This window comes from Bos taurus, chromosome 13 (assembly GCF_002263795.3).
Source record: "Bos taurus isolate L1 Dominette 01449 registration number 42190680 breed Hereford chromosome 13, ARS-UCD2.0, whole genome shotgun sequence".
In the NCBI taxonomy this organism is placed as follows: domain Eukaryota; kingdom Metazoa; phylum Chordata; class Mammalia; order Artiodactyla; family Bovidae; genus Bos; species Bos taurus.
Genome location: NC_037340.1, coordinates 15,959,386 through 15,985,204, shown reverse-complemented (window position 1 = coordinate 15,985,204; position 25,819 = coordinate 15,959,386). Strand labels below are relative to the sequence as shown.

Here is a 25,819-nt window from a genome sequence, read left to right as displayed (position 1 = left end):
GATAGCAGCCATTCTCACCGGCGTGAGATGGTACCTCATTACGGTTTTGATTTGCATTTCTCTGATAATGAGTGATGTTGAGCATCTTTTCATGTGTTTGATAGCCATCTATATGTCTTCTTTGGAGAAATGTCTGTTTAGTTCTTTGGCCTATTTTTTAACAGGTAGTTTATTTTTCTGGTATTGAGCTGCTTGAGCTGCTTATATATTTTTGAGATTAATTCTTTGTCAGTTGTTTCACTTGCTTCTTCTGCCTTTTCTAAACCCAGCTTGTACATCTGGAGGGTCTCAGTTCACATACTGCTGAAGCATAGGCATAGCTTGAAGGATTTTGAGCATTACCTTGTGAAATGTGAAATTAGCATGTGAAATGAGTGCAGTCGTATGGTAGTTTGTACATTCTTTGGCATTGCCCTTCTTTGGGATTGGAATGAAAACTGACCTTTTGCAGGCTTGTGAGCACTGCTGAGTTTTCCAAATTTGCTCACATATTGAGGGCAATACCTTAACAACTTCAGCTTATAGGATTTGAAATAGCTCATCTGGAATTCCATCACCTCCATTAACTTTGTTTGTAGTAATGCTTCCTAAGGCCCACTTGACTTCACACTGCAGGATGTCTGGCTCTAGGTGAGTGACCACACAATCATAGTTATCCTGGTCATTAAGATATATTTTTTGTATAGTTCTTCTGTGTATTCTTGCCACCTCTTCTTAATCTCTTCTGCTTCTTGAAGAGATATCTAATTTTTCACATTTTATTGATTTCCTCTATTTCTTTGCATTGTTCATTGAAGAAGGCCTCTTACCTCTCCTTGATATTCTCTGGAACTGTGTATCCAGTTGGTTAGCTCTTTCCCTTTCTCCCTTGCTTTTCACTTCTTTTCTTTCCTCAGCTATTTGTGAGGCTTCCTCAGTCAATCACTTTGCCTTCTTGCATTTCTTTTTCCTTGGGGTGGTTTTGATCACTACCTCCTGTACAGTGTTACAAACCTCCGTCCATAGTTCTTCAGCACTCTCTTTACCAGATCTAATCTCTTGAATCTATTTGTCACCCCCACTGTATAATCATAAGGGATTTGATTTAGGTCATACCTGAATGGCCTAGTGGTTTTCCCTGCGTTCTTCAATTTAAGCCTGAATTTTGCAATAAGGAGCTCATGATCTGAGCCACAGTCAGCCCCAGGTCTTATTTTTGCTAACTGTATAGAGCTTCCCCATCTTTGGCTGCAAAGATGCAAAATAATCCCCAGGAGTTGGTGATGGACAGGGAAGCCTGGTGTGCTGCAGTCCGTGGGGTTACAAAGAGTCGGACACAACTGAGTGACTGAACTGAACTGACTTCTGATGCAAAATGATCAATCTGCTTTAACTATTGACCATCTGATGATGTCCATGTGTAAAGTAGTCTCTTGTGTTGTTGGAAGTTGTTTGCTATGACCAGGGTGTTCTCTTGGCAAAATTGTTAGCCTTCGAGCAAGCCTTCTTCATTTTGTATTCCAATGCCAAACTTGCCTGTTATTCCAGTTATCTCTTAACTTCCTACTTTTGCATTCCAGTCCCGTATGATGAAAAGGACATCTTAGAAGATCTTGTAGGTCTTCAGAGAACCGGTCTACTTGAGGTTCTTCAGCATCAGAGACTGGGGCACAGACTTGGATTACTATGTTGAATGGTTTGCCCTGGAAACAAACCAAGATCATTCTGTCACTTTTGAAATTGCACCCAGATACTGTATTTTGGACTCTTTGATGGACTATGAGGGTTACTCCATTTCTTTTAAGAGATTCTTGCCCACAGTAGTAGATATAATGGTCATCTGAATTAAATTCGCCCATTCTCATCCATTTTAGTTCACAGATTCCTAAGATATGGATGTTCACTCTTGCCATCTCTTGCTTGACCATATCCAGCTTACCTTGATTCATGGACCTAACATTCCAGGTTCCTCTGCAATATTATTCTTTAAGGCATCAGACTTTACTTTCACCACCAGGCACATCCACAACTGGGCATCGCTTCTGCTTTGGCCCAGCCTCTTCATTCTTTCTGGAACTGTTAGTAATTGCCCTCCACTCTTCCCCATAGCATATGGAACGCCTTCCCACCTGGGGGCTCATCTTCTGGTGTCATATTTTTTGCCTTTGTATGCTGTCCCTGGGACCCTCGAGGCAAGAATCCTGGAGCGGTTTGCCATTCCCTCCCCCAGAGGACCACGTTTCGTCAGAACTCTGCACTGTGCCCTGTTTTGTGTGGCCCTACACGGCATGGCTCATGCTTCATTGAGTTATGCAAGCCCCATTGCTGTGAGCAATAGGATTTTATATAAAATACAACATAGTCAGTAAAGCGGGGTCTTTTTGTGTTTTTTTTGTTTTTTTAAATCTAAATCCATGGTCAACAACCTACGGCCATGGGCCAGTCCATCCCACTGTGTGTTTTTTATGGCTCGGCTGAAAGAAATTAAAAGAAGGATAACACTTTATGACACTTGAAAATTATATGAAATTAAAAGTAATCTTTTATTATTGTAGTATAGGGATCATGGCTTATTCCTTGGCAGTAATGATGGAAAAGAGACGGTAGATTCATATAAACATGCCTTTATGTAGTTTGTATTCACCTGGGGCTGTAATGATGCTCTTTTGAAGTGGAATTAATGAGTAGACTAGGACTCAAAGCGGGGGTTTGAATAGTCTAGGGGGAGGAGTTTATTTCTGAAGAACAGGCAGAGAATAGAGTCTTTTGAAACCATAGGAAAAAGAAAACACTTTACAGGGTTCAAATTATACCCTCTTGTTGGAAGATCTCTAGGACAATATTTAGTTTCTAAATCTTATATAAAGAAATGATGCCTCTGACCCATGATCCAGGAAAGTGCTTTGAGGTTAGACTGTTTCCTCTCTTCTCTGTTATTGTTCCTGGAAGCCAGACAGAGGGCCCTTGTCCCCCTTGATTGAACGCTCCTGCTGAGTGTGGTTTGAAGGGTCTGTGGGGATCCAGTGCCACCTCCTGATTGTGTTAAAGTTCAAGGTGACTCCAAGCACCTCAGATTCCTTTAACAGGTATCCCAGGAATGAGGACCCAGAGTTACCCTTAGTCTATATTGAAGAGGAAACTAAAATACTGATCCTGAAGTTACAGACTCAGCATCTGTAGCTTGCAGGGGTGGTGTGAATGGGAAGAAAGAATGCATTCAAGTAAATCAGTGAATAACTGGGTCTGGCCTGACGGCCAAGCTTTGCCGTGATGCCAAGAGAGCAGGTAGGTTTAGCTGGCCTGGGACCAGCGCCTAATGTCATATTGGTCAGGTCAATACAGATGCTGTTGAGGTCCCCCTGGACTTATGTGCTGGAAGGGACGGTGAGTGTCCCTTGTGACCAGAAGCACTATGGGCTGGCCAAGTGGCAGCACAGTTGCCATGTTATTTGTTGTCCCAGTCTTGTCATTTACTGAGTCAGTTTATTTTGAGTAAGCCTAGGAAAATTGGGCTAACTTTTGGTGTCTGTGCATTTTGTCATTTCTGTGAAGGATATAAACAGAAGACAGTGGTGTAAGCCAGGGAGCACCTGAGGGGCGGGACTGCTTAGACAGGATTGTCAGAAGAGACATGTGGAGCATTAACTGTGTGGTTATATTTATAAAGCTCAAAATTCTATTAAAGGAGCATCTCATTTAAAAAGGCAACTTGAAGTATTGGTAGAGTATTAAGAGGAAAGGCCCTTGTATGTAGATTTGAGGATAACAGTGGTGGTTGGGGGTTACGGTCTTCCCCTCCTCACGTTTCTCCATGTCTCTTCAGGCTCTCCTCTCGCTGGCGCTGGGGAGGTGGGTTTGTCCTTTTCTCCGTCTGTCCTGTGGCTCTTTTGGGGGCGCGGGGCTGAGTGGCTGTCCTGCCACAGTATCATTTGGTCTGGTTGGTGGGGCTGCTATACTGGAGAAGTTTGGAGCTGGTCTTGCTCTCAGGGCACTGCTGCCCTGGCTCAGAGAGCTCACCAGGGACGGGTAATGAGTTGGGCCCCTCCACACATCCAGCCGGCTTCCCAAGTGGCGCTAGTGGTAAAGAACCAATGCAGAAGACATAAGGGACACAGGTTCAATCCCTGGGTCAGGAAGATCCCTTGCAGGAGGAAATAGCAACCCACTCTAGTACTCTTGCCTAGAGAATCCCAAGGACAGAGGAGCCTGGTGGGCTACAGTCCAAAGGGTCGCAAGGCTTCAGACACGACTGAGTGACTTAGCATACACACATCTGGTCATGCTCAGTCATTGTTCCAGGTAATACCCGATACTGTATTTGGTCAAGTGACCCAGAATCGTTTTGTGTCACTTTCATGAAAATAATATCATTACCATTAATAATTCTAAATTTTCTTTTGTCTGAGAGGGCACAATAGATACTCTCTGTTACAAGTTTAATCCTTTTCCCAAAATGCACACAATTTGCCAAAGTATTTTTCATTGACCACTTTACTGCTGGCAACTAGAGTTTTCCTTCTGCTAACACTTTGTCACCATAGCCATGAGTATTATCAGATTTCTTACAATTCAGGAAATTCTTTGATTAATCAGACCTCTCTTAGCAGAGGTACTGAACATTGGATGCTTTCCTTTTCCTGTAAGTAATTTAGTTTTTTGTTGCAGTTTATAGAGTTTAGTTTATGCCTGGGAGGAGGCTTCTTTTTAAAAAATTTATTTATTTTTAATTAAAGGATAATTGCTTTACAATATTGTGTTGGTTTCTGCTGTACATCAACATGAATCAGCCAAAGATACATATGTCCCCTTTCTCTTGAACTGAGGCTGCTTAATAGATGTAATTTCTAAATTATCTATATATACCATAAAAATGGAAGCTAAAACTTTTTGCTCATTAATCCTGAAAAATAAATGGTTAACCTTTAAAAATGTAAAGCAAGTATAGGTATTTGCTGTCTTTTCTGTGATCCAAACTTTTCTGATTAACTCTTTTTGACAGTACAACCAGAAATAGAGGATAACTATGCACAATTACAAAAGTAACCATTTAAAATATTTTTAAAGAAGGTAAGCATTTTATGTTCTTATGTAACCAGATTTAACTGAAAGACATTTAATAGGTAAAATGTGTATAGTGGTATTTTAGTGGCAAGTTCTTTAGAAAAATAATAGCAAATTATTTTTATTTCACTTTCTGCATATTTTCCTACACTTAAAATGTTGTTTATTCGTATGTAGCTTTTTTCTAGTTTAAATAAATTTAAGAGTGACTTAGAGAACATAAAATAAAGATACTGGAAAATACAAGGAAACCAAGAACAAGGTAAGGAAAAAAGAAAATTTGTACATCAGATATGATCACGACTTCCTAGCAATAAGGGCAGAGTGAGATACATTTTTTGAAAAAGAAGGTACCCCTTAGTTTCTCAGGAGAGACAACGTTTTTCAAGATGCTAAATTTGAAGTTTTATTTCCATAGGAACCTAACGGCAAAATAGCCGTCTTCCATAGCAGCTTTTACAGCAGATAAAAGGTGTTTTTTTCTTTGACTGTTTCTTAGACCAACCCCTAGTCCAAGGATGTAGCCTCGGAGCACACGCAGTGCAGGTGCTTCATAAAGAGTCCTCCCTTCTCCAGCGAAACACTTCTCATGCTTTCTATTTGTCAGGACTCTGGGCGCAGTAACAGAAACCCTAATCAAACTAGCTCAAACCATGGTTAAAGCGGTTTATTTGACTTTAGGCAAGGTGACTTTAACCAAGGTTCAAAACGTGTCATTAAAACTCTGCTTACTTTCTTTTTCTCTGTCTGGCTTCTGTGTGGAGGCAGAGATGGTCCCAGTTGCTCTTGGCCGGCGTGGTTCTTTCTGTACTCATAGGCTGAAGCCCCCTACTTGACAGCACCCCTTGTTGGGTCCCATCCTGGAGCCAGCCAGCCCCAGTAGAGGGGATGGAGCCCTGTTGGAGAGGGCTGGTAGGTTCCAGAAGCAGAGAAGGGCGCTTCCACTGGGATAAGGGGGAGGGGCAGGCAGAAACGATTGATATGCTTTTCTCTTATGTAGAGAAAGGCAGTCAAGTTCATGTTTTAATAAAAGCATGCTGAAGAGGCAGAGCAAGGGAGCTTGTTGTTTAAAAAAAAAAAAGATGATCCTTTAGAAATAAAGTTCAAGAACATTTCAGACCATCGTCCCGTCGGACTTGGAAGGCCTTTTGTTCTTCTATTTTTAATTTGTTTCCCTTGCAGTAAAACTGTCTGCTTTGATTTAAAAAAAAAAAAAAAAAAGATTGAAAAGTGTTGATAGTTTTCTTTGTTTTGCCCTGGTTAACTTGCCGCTGACACAGAAACATTTCATAGGTATTTTGCCTGTATGAGAAGCTATCTAACAAGAACAGTGACCCCCCAAAAAATTAATAAATAAGAACAAAAAACTTAAGAATGACTGTATTTAAAATCTATGGCAAATAACTTATTTTTAATGCTAGTGAAATATGGTACCATGACAAATGAAATTTCCTAGCCGCTGAACAATGAGAACACAAATTGTGGGTGGTAGCCATTATTCTTGCTACTTTTTGTACTTATATTGATAAATTCAACAGACCCAAACCCATATATCTCAGTTATAATTCCAAGAGGAAGCAGGTCGTTAACATTTTTCTTTCTCGGGTCTTCAGCCCTTTTCTGATATTTTCCAGACTGGGAGGATCTTGACCTTCTTAGAGCACTCTCTCTTTTTTACCCAGCTAAAGTTTAGATGAAATCCGCAAGTTTGATTTCTTCCCCTGACACATGGTAGTTTGTCGACTATTGCCAAAGATTCAGTGTATCCAAGAGGAAAAAAAAATAGTATGCTGTCAGAAAAACTGGCTTCAGGTTTTGGGAAATGTTTTTACTACCCAGTAAAACAAGTGGAAAGATTATAATCAAAGCATTTCCATCTTACTTGTAAACAATTACAGCAGTCCTTACACGGATGCCACATTAGAAGACTGGGGAAAATTTACTGGATTCCATTCTAATGCAATTAGAGCTAATTTTGTTCTTTAAATGAATAAAAGGTCAGCTAGTAAATCTAGCTTATCTTGCGTCCAGACTTCAATAAATTGTTTTATTTAATTTGTTGTAAAAGATCTTATCCTTAATGGGTCTAGGTCTTATTTAGTTCACTTAGGTTTTAAAATATTTATGACCACCTTTTTAGATATGATTTGAATGATAGTTGGAAAGTTCCTCCCTGCCGTGTTATCAAGGCCCAGGATCACTAATTGAGTGAATATAGGAAGGTACTTAAGATTTGTTATCTAGAAAAAGCTGATGTGAACTTCCAGAATTTAAATGTTCTTTAACCTGTGACAGGCAGAGGTGATTTAGCTATATCATGGTAACCTTTTGGATACTGTCTTACCTATAATTTCCCCTAAAGATCAAACTACTTGCACTTCTAGTGTTTAAAGAGAATGTATCCCTCCTAATGAGAACATTCTTATTATTACTGACGACAGCACAGAAAATTTAAATCCTCGCATCCTATCCTTCCTGTCGTTTTATAGGGCTGGCTCAGATGGTGAAAAATCTGCCTGCTATGCAGAAGAGTTTTGATCTGGGTTTGATCCCTGGGTTGGGAAAATCCCCTTGGAGAAGGGAATGGCAACCCACTCCACAATTCTTGCCTGGAGAATCCCATGGATAGAGGATCCTGGCCGGCTACAGTTGTGGAGTTGCAAAGAGTCAGACACGACTGAGCAACTGAGACTTTCACTTCAATATTAAAATATTTCCGTAGGGACTTTAGGGGCACAGTGCAATGTTTCTTCCTCTCTGTCCCCGCCCTGGCCTCCTTGTGAGATGAACACTCGAATCCCAGCCCGACCTCTGTGACGGAGAACCCACACGGGTTGGGTTCGGGGACTTGTCCTTGCGGGGACTGACTGGCTGCATCGCCCCTGTTTGGATTCACTCTTCCAGGTTCCAGAGCTGCACCTGTCCTCTCAGCTTGTCCTTCAGCCTGGTCCAGGAAGGAGCCCAGCATCCCTCCTGACCTTCAGGACCCGTTCCTTCTCCATCCCCACCTTTCCTGGCCCCGCCCCCCCCCCCCTTTGTTACCTCCTCCCGTCTGTATCTTCTCTTCCCTTCTCCAGTCTTCCCTTGGGTTCTGCCATCCTGACCCTCACACACACACGCCCACTAGCCTCCCCTCCAGGTGAGGGAAAAGTCACGTAGATGCCTCTTCTCATTTTCACTTTTCAAAACGTATTCCTTATATGGACTTTCTTCCAATTCCCCCCCACCCCCACCCCCCCCCGCTCCCCCAGTTTTATTCCGCAACTCGCCACATCCTGGTTTCTGCTCTGGAAACTTTCTTGAAGCTTCTCATTAAGATGATTAAATGCATCCTGAGACAAATGCTGCAGCCCTGAGACTTCATCCTGCCTGTTCTTCCAATACCTTCTTCCCCCCACACCCTTTTTGAAAACCTCTAGTTCTTGTTTTCCATGACACGATGCTCTCTTTCTCCATCACTGCTTCTGTTTTTCTTGGATCACTTTCTCTTCTTGCCCTTGATCCACCACTCTGTTATTTCTCCCTAAATTTTCTTTTTTTTCTTTTCAAAGTTAGGCAATAATGATTCCCAAATCTTTCCTTCCAGCTCAGATTTCTCCCTAAGATGCGGCCTAGTCTGCCCAGTTACCTGCTAAAAAGCCCAAGTGAGAGGACCAGAGAGGCATTTCAAACATGTGCTTAGAATCTTAATCAATTATTTCTGCTTCTTTAGCCCACAAAGGTGGAAAGTATATATATATATATGTGTGTGTGTGTGTGTGTATTTATTTCTCTGGGCTTCCTTGCTGGCTCAGGCTAAAGAATCTGCCTGCCAAGCAAGAGATGCAGGTTTGATCCCTTGGTTAGGATGATCCCTGGAGGAGGAAATGGCAACCCACTCCAGTATTCTTACTGGGATAGTCCCATGGACAGAGGACCCTGGTGGCTACAGTCCATGGAGTCACAAAAGAGACATGACTTAGTGACTAAAACAACAACAGCAACAACAGCATCTACATATGTAGCACAGGCTATAAATGTATATTTTTTTCATGCTATTTACAGAGGAAGGTAAAAGTTCATGTAAAGCATGATCATTTTGGATAAAGACAACAGCTATTATCAAAGTTTAATATATTTTAAAGTAATATCGTTGGGTTTTCCAAGCACAACCTCAGTCATAACTGAATATTACAACACTATAGTGAGACACAGATCTTAATCACAATCTTATTCATTTTTCTAGTTCACTGAATATCATCTTCCTGCTTTTAATGTTTTCATATAACTGGGATGTTATTTAACCCTACAATGAATGAATAAACGAATGAATGAGTGCTTGCTCATCTTTTATAGTTAACTTGCATACTTTCATGTGTAAGCACCTCATCCTTCTCTGTAGACTCCTGGCCCAGAAAGTATTAAAAGTGAGGTTTCATCAGTCCCTACTGTTCAGTTTCATTTGGTTTGGCTTTTTCTTATTGAAGGCACCCTTTCTTTGCTGGAGAGAAGCAGAAGCTTTTCTAACATCACAAAATCTTTTACAAGTTCTGACTCCGGGGAATTTGTTTTTTTTCCAAAAGAACCCTGGCCTTGTCCTGGAAAACACCTTCATGGTCTTACATGTTTTAAAAATTATTTTGCATTTGAAAAATACTAATTTTGATTATATACATAGTAAAAATGTCAGAAATACACTTGTGCAAGTGGCAAATTTGGATCAGATGTTGTGTCTTCTCTCAGGAACATAGATACAAACAATCATAACAGAAGGTAGAAAGTGTGAAAGTCTGTAAGAGATACATCTCAACTGATCCAGATGTTCAAGTTGATTACTTCCAGCCCAAAAGGATCAGAAAAGACTTGGGTGGAGCTGAATTTGAGGAGAGTCTCAAGTGCTGTCCTCCTGAAGTCACTGTGTGTGTGGGGGTGGGTGGGGGGTGCTGGCTGTGTCACCAACAAGATAGACATGGAGGTTCATTCTTTTCTGTTTATTTTTTACTTGTAGGCAGTTTTATAACTTAAAATTTCTGGATGTGTAAGACATTTCCTTGCCTCCAAAGTTGAGACTGTATAATAAGATGTGTTCAGAGAAGTCTTGCTTTCCATCCTATCCCTCTGCTTTTATCCTCATGGCGCTACACCTTACCATTTTTGTTTCTTTTTTAAATTATCTTTTTGTCTATCTTTCTGAAAATACTGTGAAGAAAGACACATTTTTATTTATCTAAGCACTCTTGTCCTTCTAGACCATTTTACAGATTTTGAACATCTGACAGTAGAAGTCTAATCACTTGGGGATCTCCTTTGGAAAGGAACAGTCTACAGTGGCTATATTTTCCTCTAATTACTTCATGCAATCTGTTTCATTTTTCAAATAGGTCATGCCTGAATTAAAAGATAAAATATTTGCCACTTGGTATGTACTTGGGCTATGACAAGATAAGATGATGTAAATATTCAAGAGGCAAGCCATGAGCTTGAGGAATTAACTGCATTTGCAGTTATGTGCTAATTATATGAGCACTCAGAGTTGAGCTGTAAGGATCAAGAAGAAGAAGGATAATGACTGATTTGAAGAATCAACATAACACCAGTTCTCATAATTGTCTTTGGGTATTTGTTCCTTTTGATCACATGTGAAATATGGAAATGACTGTGTTACAGATCGTTGTTTTAAGTCCTGATGCTCTCAAATATAATTTCTCCTAAATTCTAGGTATTTATTTTTGTTCCTAATTGAGATGAATTAAATACTAATTAAATACTTGGTATATTAATTTTCTATTTCCACATAACTAATGACCCCAAAACTTAACAGCTAAAGCCATAAACATATATTACTTGCCAGTTTCCCGTGGGTCAGGAATTTGGGGTGGTTTTGACTCCAGTCTCCATCAAGCCACTGCCCTGGGCCTTGGTCACTGGAAGGCCTCCCCAGGGCTGGAGAATGGCCTGTGGGCTCAAACGGTGCTGTGGGTAGGTGCCCCACTGGCCGGTCACATGGGCCTCTTCCTAAGGCAGATTCAGCATCGTCATGACTTAGCTTCTGGCTTCCCCAGAGCTCTTGATCCAAAAGAGAGCAGGACAGGCGCTGCAGTGTCTCTCATGACCTAGGTGGACGTCACATGTAGCTGTTTCACAATAGCCCGTTAGCAGCCGTCCAAGTCAGAACCCACCCAGGCTGTGAGGAGACTACCCCAGGGCAGGAGGGGCTGCTGCAGGCAGCCTACCGCTCTTGGGCCTAGTATTTCTGGGACTTTTAAAAGAAAAGTAAGAATGCAAAACGGTGAAGTCTTATAACCAATGACGCAGCAGTGCTGGTACAGCAACCACACTAATACTCGGTGAAAGCCCAGTGGTCTCTTTTTGGTAAGGAGGGTTAGTTTACAGTACACCATGGGAATCTGTTTCACGTGTTTCTCAAAAGATGCACAGAATTGCTGAGATTGATCAGAGGTTTCAATATGAAGAAGAAAAGCAAGTTAGAATCCCAGGGATGGGGGAGCCTGGTGGACTGCCGTCTATGGGGTCCCACAGAGTCGGACACGACTGAAGTGACTTAGCAGCAGCAGCAGCAGCTTTATCAAAGTGAGTTTTCTCCAAAACATCAAACAACTTCCCTGTTGAAAAACTGATGTAAAATTCACGGAGGCACTTACAGTAGATTTTACCTATGGCATCATTTTGTTGCCATTTAAAAATGGCTCTTGGCTTCTAAGGGTGAGTAAGTGAGCCATTGTGAGGGAACTTGTGAACTTCAAGCAGTGAGTAGCCTCTCATTTGGACTTTGATGACTCTGATGGCCGGCCTCACAGTGTTTGCACACAATTGCTGACTGGTGAGGATCTTTAAATTCCCCCTGGTAGAGTTCCGGGGTTGGAAGAACAGAGAAGGCGATGTCTGAAAGTAGGAAACTACAAAGGTTGACGGTGAAGACCAGTGGGAACCCAAAATTATTTTTACGATGATCAGATTAGGTTGAGGGATGACAGTTTGTGTTACAACTGAGGAGAAGTTATATCATGTGATACCGTTACCTATTTTTTCGATAATGTTCAAAACTAAAGCCATAATAAAAGAGTTGTTCTTAAAACTCTGCCTCCAGTTACCTCAAAAGTAATGGAGCAGCTGGAATCAACAATAGCTTTCAAATTCTCGTCAGTTTTCTTGTGGATTTCAAAAGAGTTGGGAAAGGCAGGTCCCTTTAGAGCCTGCATAACACCAGTCTGTATGCAGGTCAGGAAGCAACAGTTAGAACTGGACATGGAACAACAGACTGATTTCAGATAGGGAAAGGAATACATCAAGGCTGTATATTGTCACCCTGCTTATTTAACTTATATGCAGAGTACATCATGAGAAACGCTGGGCTGGGTGAAGCACAAGCTGGACTGAAGGTTGCCGGGAGAAATATCAATAACCTCACATACGCAGATGACACCACCCATGGCAGAAAGTGAAGAAGAACTAAAGAGCCTCTTGATGAAAGTAAAAGAGGAGAGTGAAAAAGTTGGCTTAAAACTCAGCATTCAGAAAACTAAGATCATAGCATCTGGTCCCATCACTTCATGGCAAATAGATAGGGAAACAGTGGAAAAAATGAGAGACTTTATTTTCTTGGGCTGTAAAATCACTGCAGATGGTGACTGCAGCCATGAAATTAAAAGATGCTTGCTCCTTGGAAGAAAGGTTATGACCAGCCTAGACAGCATATTAAAAAGCAGAGACATTACTTTGCCGACAAAGGTCTGTCTACTCAAAGCTATAGTTTTTCCAGTAGTCATGCATGGATGTGAGAGTTGGATTATAAAGAAAGCTGAGTGGCAAATAATTGATGCTTTTAAACTGTAGTGTTGGAGAAGACTCTTGAGAGTCCTTTGGACTGCAAGGTGATCCAACCAATCCATCCTAAAGGAAATCAGTCCTGAATATTCATTGGAAGGACTGATGCTGAAGCTGAAATTCCAATACTTTGGCCACCTGATGTGAAGGACTGCCTGATTTGAAAAGACCCTGATGCTGGGAAAGATTGAAGGTGGGCCGAGAAGGGGACGACAGAGGATGAGATGGTTGGATGGCATCACTGACTCAATGGACATGAGTTTGAGTAGACTCTGGGAGTTGGTGATGGATAGGGAGGCCTAGTGTGCTGCAGTCCATGGGGTCACAAAGAGTTGGACACGACTGAGCACCTGAACTGAACTCCAGTCTGCTCTCCTGGAAGCAAAAAATTAGTACATATTTTGTCTCGTCAACACTGAGTACCCACTTTAGTGTTTTTTCTTTTGCTATTCAGAAAATTTGAATGAGAAATATATATATATCTCAATATGTACCATATTTAAAGGAGTAATTAATTGAACTAGAATAATTCAATTGAATTGGAGGAATAGACATTTGGAAGGATTATTTTTATTAATTATTTTCATGAAAGGGCCATTTCTCTAAATTGGAAAATAAGCAGATTTATTCTGGTAGGTATTTCTGAGACCTCAGGTATTGCCCCATAAACTGATCAGTAGTCTGTTTACATCCATTGGCTTCACTGCTAATGCTAAACCATGGGTACCATTCACAAGCCTTGAAGGTAAGGGAGACACTAGATCCTAACTTTCCTTTTCAGAAAAAAAGAAATGATAATTACATGACATGACGTGTTAAAGGTATTAGCTGAAGCCACGGCAGTAATCAGATTGGAATGTACGAGTGTGTCAAACTGACGCATTGTGCAGTCAGACTTACACGAGGTTACCTGTTGGTTAGATCTCAGTTATAAAAAACTAAGTGAGGAAAGCTTGTTACCAATGATAAATGTGAATTGTTTATATACTCGAAATGCCTAAAACAGCAGTGGGGTGCACTGTTTATGGGCATCTGCAGAAAAAGCTCAAAGAACAAAAACATGGAAACACGCCTGCTAGCCGGGGGACAGTGGACCCTTCTGGAGGAGCGAAGGGGGGAGGCCGGAAATAAACACACTTTCTCTATGGTTGATGTGTGCTGCTGCTGCTGCTGCTAAGTTGCTTCAGTCGTGTCCGACTCTGTGCGACCCCATAGACGGCAGCCCACCGGGCTCCCCTGTCCCTGGGATTCTCCAGGCAAGAACACTGGAGTGGGGTGCCATTGCCTTCTCCAATGCATGAGAGTGAAAAGGGAAAGTGAAGTCGCTTAGTTGTGTCCGACTCGAGCGACCCCATGGACTGCAGCCCACCAGGCCCCTCCATCTACGGGATTTTCCAGGCAAGAGTACTGGAGTGGGGTGCCATTGCCTTCTACTGATATATACTGCCCCCTGCCAAATAAAGGAACTTTGTATGAACAAAAGAAGAAGAAATAGTTTGAGGACCAAATAGGCAGGCCTCAGTTCAAAGCCTGCCACTCATTTACCCAAACTCCGTTCTCTCTCTACTCCTGTTTCCTTGTTTATAAAACAAGGGTCACTGCAGCTTTGAAGTTGCCCTGAGGACTGAATGGGGTAATGTGTGGGAAGTACCTAGTGTAACACCTAACTGCTTAGAGGTGCTCAGCAGCTAGTGCTTTTAAATGACTTGCGTAAGGTCACACCCCAGCCTGTGGAAGACGTAGGGTTTGACCTCAGACCTCCTGGTTCTGAGTCTAGTTCTTCCCCGGCTTGGGTTCTATGAAGAAGGCAGTGTTGATGCAGAAACAGAGCAGCGGGCAGCTCTGACCATGGAAAGGAGCTGGAGCCCCTGCCTGTTTCCTGCTGCCCAGCCTGTCTCCCTGCCCTGATCGTGGAGAAGCCGCTTGGGCAAGAGCCTTGCAGCCTGAGCTCTGCCTCTCTCTGAACTCTCTGAGACGTCTTTCGCTGCTAGAAGAATCAAGTGATTGTGCCATCGTGTTTGTAGCTACCTGGCTTGACTCAACTGTGTGTTTTGATTTTTCCGTTTCTCTCTTGTTGACAGTGTCATCAGCAAAGTGGTCCCAGCCCCCGAGGCTAAGCCGGCACCTTCTCTGAACAGACCCAAGACGCCGCCCCCCGCCCCAGCCCCCGCCCCGGCCGCCATGCACGTCACCCCTGCCCCGGTGCCTTTGCCCCTCCTGGCCCCGGCCAGCGCACCCCTCGCCGGGATGCCCGCCCCAGCCCCTGCTGCTTCGGGAGCCGCCAGCTCCAAAGCCCCTGTCCGCAGTGTGGTCACGGAGACGGTCAGCACTTATGTGGTGAGCTGCTTTCTGTTTTGGGGAGTATTTAAGAGAAAGTCACTTAAGAGCTCTTTGCTCATGAAAATGTTTCCAATTAAAAAAGCAGTGTCAGATGTATCAACATTGAATTTCAGAAGCAATTCTTCATGACTGGAAAGGCATGTTCATTGCATCTTCAAGCCTTTGGCTGACAAGTATTGTGTTAGGATGTTTGCATAGTTAGTCTCCATAAATAATGTCAGAGCATTGTTTTTGTTACTCATCATTGTTTCGGAATATAACTATATATGTAGATATATACACACACACAAACATATATACAGCACAATCAGTGTATAAATATAGAGGTGAATAGTGGCAGTCAAACTGCTCATTGACTTTCTTGATCAAGCAGTGATTCACTTCAGAGAATAATTAGCATGACATGCACACATCTCATGGGCCAGCCACTCTTTCTGAGCAGGAGCACTAATTATAGTATCTCACTGGCTGAGGTCCAGGACATATCAGGGCCTGCAGAATGAATGAAAATGAACCTGTCAACCACAGAACTTCCTGAGTCCCAGGAAGTCTTCAGGTGGAAAAACTCCCCTTGACAAATGTGTTCACACGGTTGTCATGAGAGTGTTCTCCCCTGTTTCATCCCTACTCAGTACTATCAGGTCTAACTCAAGCCCTGAATTCAGTTGAGTAATAAAGAGGCTCTTTGGGCTCTGTAGTGTGACACACGAGCACATGACAAAAGGATTTCAGGCACGTGGCGGTCCCCAGTGAGCTGACACCGCGAGACCACAGAGTATGTAGCCTGAGATGTGTCCGCCTGGTGGTGGCGCGGATCTTTCAGAATAGATGTGCGTGGGAGGCGACAGGCTCGGACTCCTTCCGTTGTCGTTAAAAATCGTGCAAGTATTACATTTCTATACAGGCATTTTGAAAGGAAATTTCAATGAATCATTGTGTTTGAGGCACTATCATGATACAGAGGATAAGAAGAAAGTCTCAGAAGTCTTCAGAGAGGATATAAAGACATGAAATATTAAGGAGAAAATATTAAATTGTCAATTCAAACAACAATGGAAGACATGATACAAATATCTGTGGTCATTAAATCAGTGCATTCAAGGACCAGCTGCCACAGGTGTTTAATTGAGGCCAACGTCACCCCAAGATGGGTAAATCGAGGAGGACTTTATGCTTGATCTCCTTGACCTCCATTTCTTCAGCTGTAACCAGGGATTGTTAGACTAGGTGATCCCTGTGGTGTGTTCTAGCTCTAAAATCTGATTCTCCAGTGGGTTTTTGAGTCAACTCCCTGGAGATAGATCAGACTTGCATAAACAGCGTAGATGAAAAGCCTCTGTCCCCTCAGAGACACTCTGTAGACAGAAGACAAACTGTGATTTGAAGGAAGGACACAGGCTGATTTTGTTGCTGCCCAATCTATGACACTGGAACTGGCACTGACATTCCTTCAGCTCCAGTCTCCCCATTTCTAACCTACCCAAGCATTGTTTTAGGAGGATGAAATCAAGTCAGGTGTTTTCGAAAGAGCCTAGTGAACTGCGAGGGGCTGGGCACTGTAGCAGATTTCTCATGTCACAGGGTCATGGCCTCCTAACTTCAAGAGTCAGCAGCAGGACAGGGCATGCATGGCAGCTTCAGGGCGCAGGGTGCTGGGCTGGCCTTCACCCCAGACAGCTGGCACAGGCCGACTGGTGGTCTCTCTGCTTGAAACTGGAGACGAGGCCCAAGTCGGGGATGTGGCTGCCCACAGATTTGTTCAGGAAACCTTTACAGCCTTGTCTGCTCTTGCAGAGACTTTCCAGAATGGCAGACCTTGAAATAGTTAGAATTCCGTGAGTTAGAATGAACCGTCTCTGCCCCCCATACACCCATCACACAAACACAAAAAACCGTTTTTCTTCTGCATATCCAGTCAGTGTTGTATATGAATGTACCAGGAGAGACTACAGCTTGCAAAATCAACTGAATGAAATTATATGCTGTGTGATCAGCAAAACTTTAAAAAATTAACTCTTAGTTATTGGTGGCTTTGAAAGCCTGTCATAGAATTGTCTCTTCCAGATTGGTCTTGTTCATGTGGAATTTGAGGAGGTGGTTCAGTTGGGAATGCTTCTTATTTGGAACTGCTAAGTCAAGTCCAGAGCACAGCATAATTGTTGCAAAATAACGTGAAAACGTGTGGCTCTCTGGCCTCCTGCGTCCCTTATTTCATTTGCCCTTTAGTTGATTGTACTTTGCTGAAAATGTCATAAAGGGAATGGAAAGTTACTTAGTAACAACTCTTTTATATCCTTGATCTTATCAGCCAGTTCAGGAGGAGGGTTTGGCTAATAAGTAATAAGGCGATATATGCACATAGGCCGTATTTATTAATCCCAGACCTGTGAATGCAGTGGAGGGAACAACACAGAGCTGAGCTAGGGAGCTTTCAGAAGTATCAGGCATTAGTAGTCATTCAGAACCTATGTGTTCCAGTATTTTTTTAGATAAAGGTGACTGTAGGTCACATGGCTCACAGAAATGATTATCAAATGTTTTGTTTTTATGACTTTCAAAAGACAGTTTAAAATAGCCATTAAAAATGTCTTGGGAGTTCCCTGATGGCCTAGTGATTAGGACTCGGCACTTTCCGTTGCCAGGGCCCAGGTTCAGTCCCTGGTCAGGGAACTAAGATCTTGCAAACCATGCAACATGGCAAAAAAAAAAAAAAAAAAGTAGAAGAAAGGTCTTATCATTGAACTCTTAGTAGCATTTTTTTTTCCATATGATGCCAGGATAGTGAGGGCCATGATCACAGCTTTAATAAATTGTTAGCTCCTGGGTTTTTTGGTCTGTTCGTTTAGTCTGTCAGTTTATTAGCTACACAGGATGTAGTAATCCTTATAATGCCCTTTTTGGGATTTCTTTTTTCTCAATGCCTCTCTGGTTTCCTTCCCCCCCCCCAGATCCGAGACGAGTGGGGAAACCAGATCTGGATCTGTCCCGGCTGCAACAAGCCCGATGATGGGAGCCCCATGATCGGCTGTGACGACTGTGACGACTGGTACCACTGGTGAGTCCCCTGCGGGACACGAGGGGAGAGGCTCAGCACACGAGTGGCCCCGGCCCATGCAGGCTCTTGTCCCAGGGCAGCTCGTCTCCCGGGAAGAGCGTCTGGAGCAGAATCCCTGTGCCAAGAGAATGGCGTTCGTATTGTTTCCAAAAATTAGTCTTTAGACTGTGGCTCTTCAGCCTAAATTCAATGTGTCTCTTAGTGCACGTATTCTTTAGAAAGGGAAAAGGAGATACAGGGGGTTGGTTCCCTTCCCTTTCTTGTCATTCATTTTCTGTAGCAGCTGCAGAAACACTGAGGGACCCCGTAAACACTGCCATAAAGTGCAGGAGTACCGGGGCGGCTCGGGTGGCTTCCCCGGCTCCTCAGCGCCCTCCCCAAACTGAAGGCGCAGCATCAGGACGCATGCAGACCGTCTCGCTGTGTGATCTTGAAAATATCAGATATGAAAGATAGGCATCCACTTAGTCACACGCTATACAATGTCTCTGAGATAAAGACAAAGCCGTGGCTCAGAACAATTAGACTATTTCTGGCTGAAAGGATGAATGAGCTAATTAATGTCTCCAGCAGGGCCTGGGGAAGGGGCTCGTGTAAGGTGATCACCCACACGCCCAGCAGGAGTGCAGCAGCGTCTGTCCGCCAGACCTGGTGACTTGGGTGTCCAGTAAATGCACCTTGAAAGTGAAAGTCGCTCAGTCGTGTCTGACTCTTTGTGACCCCATGGACTATACAATCCGTGGAATTCTCCAGGCCAGAATACTGGAGTGGGTAGCCTTTCCCTCTTTCAGGGGAGCTTCCCAACCCAGGGATCAAAGCCATAAACCTAACAGATTATTGAATGATGTGAAATTCCTGAAGAATGTAGGACAGGAAGATGTGTGTCACTGAAGCCTGTTTGTCTGAAGTGCCTTTTGCTTGGTTCCCGTGTAGGCCCTGCGTGGGGATCATGGCCGCGCCCCCAGAAGAGATGCAGTGGTTCTGCCCCAAGTGCTGCAACAGGAAGAAGGATAAAAAGCACAAGAAGCGGAAGCACCGGGCACACTGATGCCTGGAGCGGGGGTGCCCCCGCCCACCCCCCACCGCATCGCCCCGGACGCTGAGCCCGGCCAGACTGAGGACAGAACACGCGCCCCCCCCCCACCCCCGGGGGCTCTGCGAGGGCCCCCGGCCGAGGGCCACGTGGTCGCCCCCGGAGAAAGACTCTCATGCACGGGGCGGGGGGGGCCTCGCCTCCGTTTCCTATTACCAGTGACAAGTATTATTAATAAAAAGACTATAATCTTTCCTTTCGATTTTCCTCAATTCTCTCCAGGGCCTTTTCCTTAAGGTGTTAGCTGAGAAGATGGCGTGTGGCCCGCCCTGACCGTGCCCGAGGGTGACGTGGGTCGGCTGTGTGTGTCTCCAGCCTCCTCCCCTCTGTAGTCAGATAATCGTAATCACATGAAAGAAAACTCCAGGGGGAGTGTCAGTAAATATTTTTGTGATGAAAAATATATGAAGCTTCCCCACCCTGCACCCCCTGTTTTTAGTACTAACATGTAAAATGTTCAGGCTTTTTGTGAAATACCTTATATTTTTTAAGAAAAAGGTTTCTATCATGTCCTGTTGGCTCTTCTGTGGTTTGTTTTTGTTGACTCTCCCACCTGTCCTCTCTCTCTGTCATCCCCCAACTCTGCCCTTTCCTCCAAACTGCTTGTGGTCTTCTCATGGATTACCCATCTCATCAGCTTGTAGGAAAACTCTGCACACCAGGAGATCTCCCCTAATGTAAATAATAAATATTTATGAAGTAGTTATTTTTAAAAATTTTTTATCGTGTTTAATTCTGGCTTTCTGTGAAACGCGCTGCGGTTTCAGCCCCATCTGTAATTACTGCTGTACATAAGCAAAGAAGGCTGGAAAAAAAAGAGCCGTACGTAAGTTCAAAGTTACCTACCTTGAGCTGAACCCTCGCAGAACACTGGGGGGAGGACCTGAGCAGTTGGAAGGAAAACAAGGCAATTTAAATCTATGGCTTATGATTTGAAATTGTTTTGTTATTTCTTCTATTTCTGTAAATTTCTTTGACTTCCTTTTGTTTCAAAGGACATGTAGATTCCCCGAAAGTAAAAAAAAAAAAAAAAAAAAATACTGTAGCATTTTGTGTTTATATTGTTTTATTTCTGCAAATCTGTTCATTGATATTGTGGTTTAAGGCTGAAATGAAGTATATTATGCAATTTTTTTTTAAAAGAAAACTCATCAAATTTCAGGGTATCACAAAACTTTATTATATTACTATACTGCCCACTATTTATTATATGTTAATAGATGTCTGAGAGATAAACCAAATATTTTATTTTTAATGTAAAACATCAAATTTAATTTTATTAGCATATTTTAGCAACTTTGGAATAAATATGGACTTTTACTTGATTTTGAAATAATCCCAACTTGGGCCAGTGTTAATGGATATCTTGAATGCTAGAATATGGGCTTTGAACCTAATACAAATATATTAATAGAAATTGTGATTTTTTTTCAAATGCCAAGTAAATTGATATTAGTGTATGAATTAATCATATTTTAAAACATATTATGTGGTTAGAGAAATGAGGTTTTCTGCTGTGAATGTTAAATTGCAGATCAGTGTCACCCTCTTGAGTGCAGTATCTCATTGCCCTCCTTGTTCTAGAAGCCAACATTTTTCTATGCCTACAAAGAAAGCATCTATGTTGAGATACATGGTTTTGTTCTATTGATTTGAGATCATCCTAAATACTTTATACAATATTTTCACATGCACAGAATCTACCCCATTAGTGCTTTTTGGAGAGGGATGAAGGTGGGGAAGTGCAAAATAAAGGATTATTGGCTATTTCATAGTTTGCTTTTCCATTTTCTTTACTTAGGATTTAGTTCCTCAAGGCATGGTCAGTGGATCTGACCTTGCCACATCTAAGTGAGCTGGTCATGCCACTGAAATCAGAATGCAGTGCCGATATAGAACTTTCCCCCAGTCCCGCTGTCTGAGAGACCTCAGCCCACAGGACACTGAAGGAATTTCAATCAGTTCGTTGTCTTTTGCTATTTCATGGTTGCTTTCCTAAATCCAGTTCATGATTTTATAAATGGCCTTTGCAATAATAAAACCAAAGAATCACTTTCAGGGGGCCGAAGAGCTCGGGGGATTAGTAATGGAATACAGAGCCTTTCACCTCTGGGTCAGTGAGCTGAATCCAGTCCAGGCCACCAGAGGCTCGGAGTTGTTACCGTCTTCTGACTGTTCAGCGGCCTGTGTGAAATGGGCTGGTGGTCTCCGTCTCTACTGGATGCTAGCCATACACCAACCAAAAGGGGTCCAAGAAACTGCAAAAGGAAATGTGGATTAGAGAATAAAACCCCGGTGTTCCGAAGCAGAGTTAGAAAGCTGGGCTGAATCACCCCGCATAAAGTTGCACTGAAGAAAAAGAGTTTTACGGACGTCACGAAGAGGATGGAGATGAATTCACTCACCCTAATGCAGTCGAACTAAATAGGGAAATGAAAAGCCTGTATTGGACGAGAGGAGAAGGGTTATGTTGGGAAAGATGATGGTTTTAATCAGAAAACCTTGAGGGGACCCATGCAGTAGAAAGAGAGTGGGTTTTGAGGTGGGGGGGGGTTGGACTGGAAAATTCAAGGCATTTTGGGGGTCTTTTTTTAAAAAAAACTTTTTGTTTTGTATTGGGGCATAGCTGATTAACAATGTTGTGGAAGTTTCAGGTGTACAGCAAAGGGACTCAGCCATACATATACATGTATCCATTCTCCCTGGGCTTCCTCCCATCTGGGCTGCCACGTAGCACTGAGCAGAGTCCCCCGGGCTTTACAGTGAGTCCTCGCTGGCTACTCACTTTCAGTACAGCCGTGTGTGCATGTCCATCCCAAACTCCCTAACCAGCCTTTTCCCCCACCCTCTACAACCACAAATTCATTCTCTGTGAGTCTCTGTTTTGTAAGTCCATTTGTATCATTTCTTTTTAGAGTCCACATATAAGGGATGTCATAGGATATTTCTCCCTCTCTGACTTACTTGACTCAGTATGACACTCTCCAGGTCCATGCATGTTGCTGCAAATGCCATTATTTCGTACTTTTTAATGGCTGAATAGTATTCCATTTCCATATGTACATGACATATATATATACATATACACCACGTCTTCTTTATCCATTCATCTATTGATGGACATTTAGGTTGCTTTCCGTGTCTTGGCTGTTGTAAACAGTGCTGCATTGAACACTGGGGTGCAGGTATCCTTTCAGATCATGTTTTTCTCTGGATGTGTGCCCAGGAGTGGGATTGCAGTGTCATATGGTGGCTCTATTTTTAGTGTTTTAAGGAACCTCCCTACTGTTCTCCACAGTGGCTGTGCCAATTTGCATTTCCACCCACAGTGGAGGAGGGTTGAAAGAGAGTGGGTTTTGACTTTTGAGGGATAAGAAGGTCACAGAGCAGCAAGCATTGTAAAAACTGCCAGGACTGAGCAAATGTGATGCAAAAGCACAGAGGGTGCTTCCTGTGGGAGTGGGACACGTTCGCCTCCCCCAGGGGGGTCAAGGAGCTCATTTCTCTGACTGGCAAGCTGCTTGTCTTCTGAAGGTGTCGCCACCAAAGCGCAGCGAGGAGCCCTACCCTCCAGATGACTTGCGGCTCCAAATGTCCTGCAGAAAATCAGAGGGCATCGGAGCACTCTGGCCCCGTCGGGCTTTTCGCAAAGATAAAACGTAGTGCCTCGCTCCGCGGTATCACCTCAACTGCCTTTGTTCTCCCCTGAATAGGACGATTCAACAAAGACCCTGGTGACCAAATTAAAGTGTAAAATGAACACTGAGATATGGAAACCTGGCTGGTGAGAATGCTAATGAATGAAGTCCACTCAAGACACGCGGGCTAAGTTTTCAATACAAATAGTTTTATGGCCAATCTCTCCAGATTATAGCAGTCTTCTTTAGAAGTCCAAGTCTCGAAGTAGATAGTCGTCCCAGCTGAAGAATGAAACAGATGATGCTCTGAATAACGTCTCTCCACAATAGTATCTGTCATTCTCTTAGGAAACTCTGTCTTTGTGAATCCTGCATTTGTCATGGCCCAAAATATCTAAAGAAACTATTAATCCCCAAGTGCCGGCCAGGAGGTGACACTGGGAATCAGATATTCTGAACCTTTTCTTCTTCCTATCAGGGAAACACAACATTTAGTTTACATGTGAGGTAGTCAAACAACCACTGGTTACCTTGTTTCATTCCAGACCACTCAGCTTGTAGGTTGGTTTCTAGGACAGTTGGGAACACTTTGATTTGTTTGTTCAACGTTAGCTGGACACACTTCATGGAAACGGCAAACGTGCACAAAGGGGCAAATGTATGTTAGACCCAAGTTCAGTTTTCCTCCACCATCAGGCCTCCACCGTTTTGCACTTGTTCCCACAATATTCCATGTATTAACTTGCACTTCACGGACTCCCGAAGCCCCTTCTGTACTCTGTCTCCACTTCTCTCCACATCACCTTGCTATCATCTTAGACCACAGTGGCTTTTCATATGGATATGCTTTGAAATGTTTACATTTAGAATTTATACTTTGAAATGTTTATATTTAGAACAAAATATTGAAAAGCTTAGCGAACAGTTAACTATTCTGGGAACTAGCAGAGTTGACAAGATAGGAAAAAATTCATTTCTTTGGGAAGAAATGGATGCCGCAAGACATAAAGGTGTGGGGGTTTCAGAACTGAATCATTTTAGATATTTTCCCCTTAGCAATTATCTCCTACTCTATCCTTGGAACCTAGTCAAGATTTTGTTAACCTTTTGAAGTTTTGAGGGAGTTTTGGGTTTTTTTTTAGCTTGGTCTTATTTTTGATTGGTGAAACGTTTTAGAATGGAACAATCTTAAGCAAAACGACACAAAACTGAAGACTCATTGGCCTGAATTAGTTAACTACTGCCAAATTCAATGGTTTGAAGAAAATGTTTGTGCTGATTCTAGGGCCTCATTTAAATCTATGATAAAAGTAGTCATCAGTAGTCATTCAGTTACAGATCCAAACACAGTTTGAAAAAAGACACATAAAGAAGATATAAATTTAATGCATGCAGCTCATCAACCAGCCTGTAAGCACTCCAATGGGGGGCCGTGGATATGGCCAATTCTATTCAGTTTCTAAATTCAATTCCATTTCTAAACATTGGTAAGAATATGGTAAGTCAAATATATTGTTATCATACTTCCAACAAAATTTGACTTGAGTTGTTCTTCCTGGAAAGTGAGCTTGATTCCTAGGAGTCAGGGGGGTAACCTGCCCTTATCATAAGGAAGATCACCATGTGGTCCACCTAACTGTTTTCAGATTCAGATTTTTACAGCTCTGTGCTATGCTCTGCCCAAAGTGAAAACAAAATACTAATAACCTCACCCATGGCCTGTTTCCCCGTGAGGTGTTTGTGGAGAATGACATTGGACAGGTTGTTAGCTGAGCTTCGGGAAAATCGCGTTCCACACGTTCTGTGGCAGCTTCCTTGGGAAGCTCTGATTGCCTCCCTGAGTGTCCAAAGTTCAGGAAAAAAGGTTTTTCCTCATACTTTTTAAAAAACTATACAGGTGTTTATAAATGTTTTTTTCCTCTCTTATCATACTTCCTTGGTGAGACCACACTGCTGCTGCTGCTGCTGCTAAGTCACTTCAGTCGTGTCCGACTCTGTGTGACCCCATAGACGGCAGCCCACCAGGCTCCTCTGTCCCTGGGATTCTCCAGGCAAGAACACTGGAGTGGGTTGCCATTTCCTTCTCCAATGCAGGAAAGTGAAAAGTGAAAGTGAAGTCGCTCAGTCGTGTCCGACTCTTCATGACCCCACAGACTGCAGCCTACCAGGCTCCTCCGTCCATGGGATTTTTCCAAGTAAGAGTACTGGAGTGGGAGACCACGTTAGTGCTCCTTTAAGCAAAACTCTTCTCTGGGCATTTAGCATGACAGGATGAACAAAAAATTGATCTGCACATATTATACTAGGAATATATTTATATTCATTCTAATATATTCATTAGATTGATTTTTCTTGAAAGGTTCCATCATTTGAGTTTATTCAATTTTAGATTTTTGTTCCTGCTGCTCCTGCTAAGTTGTATCTCTGCGACCCCATAGACAGCAGCCCACCAGGCTCCCCCATTCCTGGGACTCTCCAGGCAAGAACATTGGAGTGGGTTGCCATGGAGTGGGTTTCCATTTCCTTCTCCAATGCATCAAAGTTCCTGGGAAGGTTGTAATTTTGTCAACTTACTGCTTTTTTTTTTCCAATTCAGATTTTTTGTTTTTTATTCTAGAGAGGAACAAGCACAATAATACTTAAAACTTATGTAGAGTTTTAACAAATGACAATAAAGTGGTGTCAGGATGACTACCTCCCAGATCAGGAATAAGGCTTTTACAGAGATTCAGGAGATGAGGGTTCGATCCCTGGGTTGGGAGGATTCCCTGGAGGAGGAAATGGCAACCCACTCCAGTGTTCTAGCCTGGAGAATCCCATGGACAGAGG

At 42.9% G+C, this 25,819-nt stretch overlaps 1 protein-coding gene across 3 annotated transcripts in view; it reads left to right on the top strand.

Annotated features, from left to right (window-relative positions):
• The window catches only part of TAF3 (TATA-box binding protein associated factor 3), a 122,298-nt gene extending 101,172 nt beyond the window's left edge, over nt 1–21,126 (top strand). For all 3 annotated transcript variants that reach the window (XM_003586754.5, XM_010811091.4, XM_059892894.1), the window contains 3 exons: nt 14,946–15,201; nt 18,153–18,259; nt 19,193–21,126. In XM_003586754.5, coding sequence (XP_003586802.1) covers nt 14,946–15,201; nt 18,153–18,259; nt 19,193–19,307 — 478 coding nt within the window. In that variant the 3' untranslated portion in view covers nt 19,308–21,126. The remainder of the gene's footprint in view (nt 1–14,945; nt 15,202–18,152; nt 18,260–19,192) is intronic.
• Nucleotides 21,127–25,819: the final 4,693 nt, after the last annotated feature.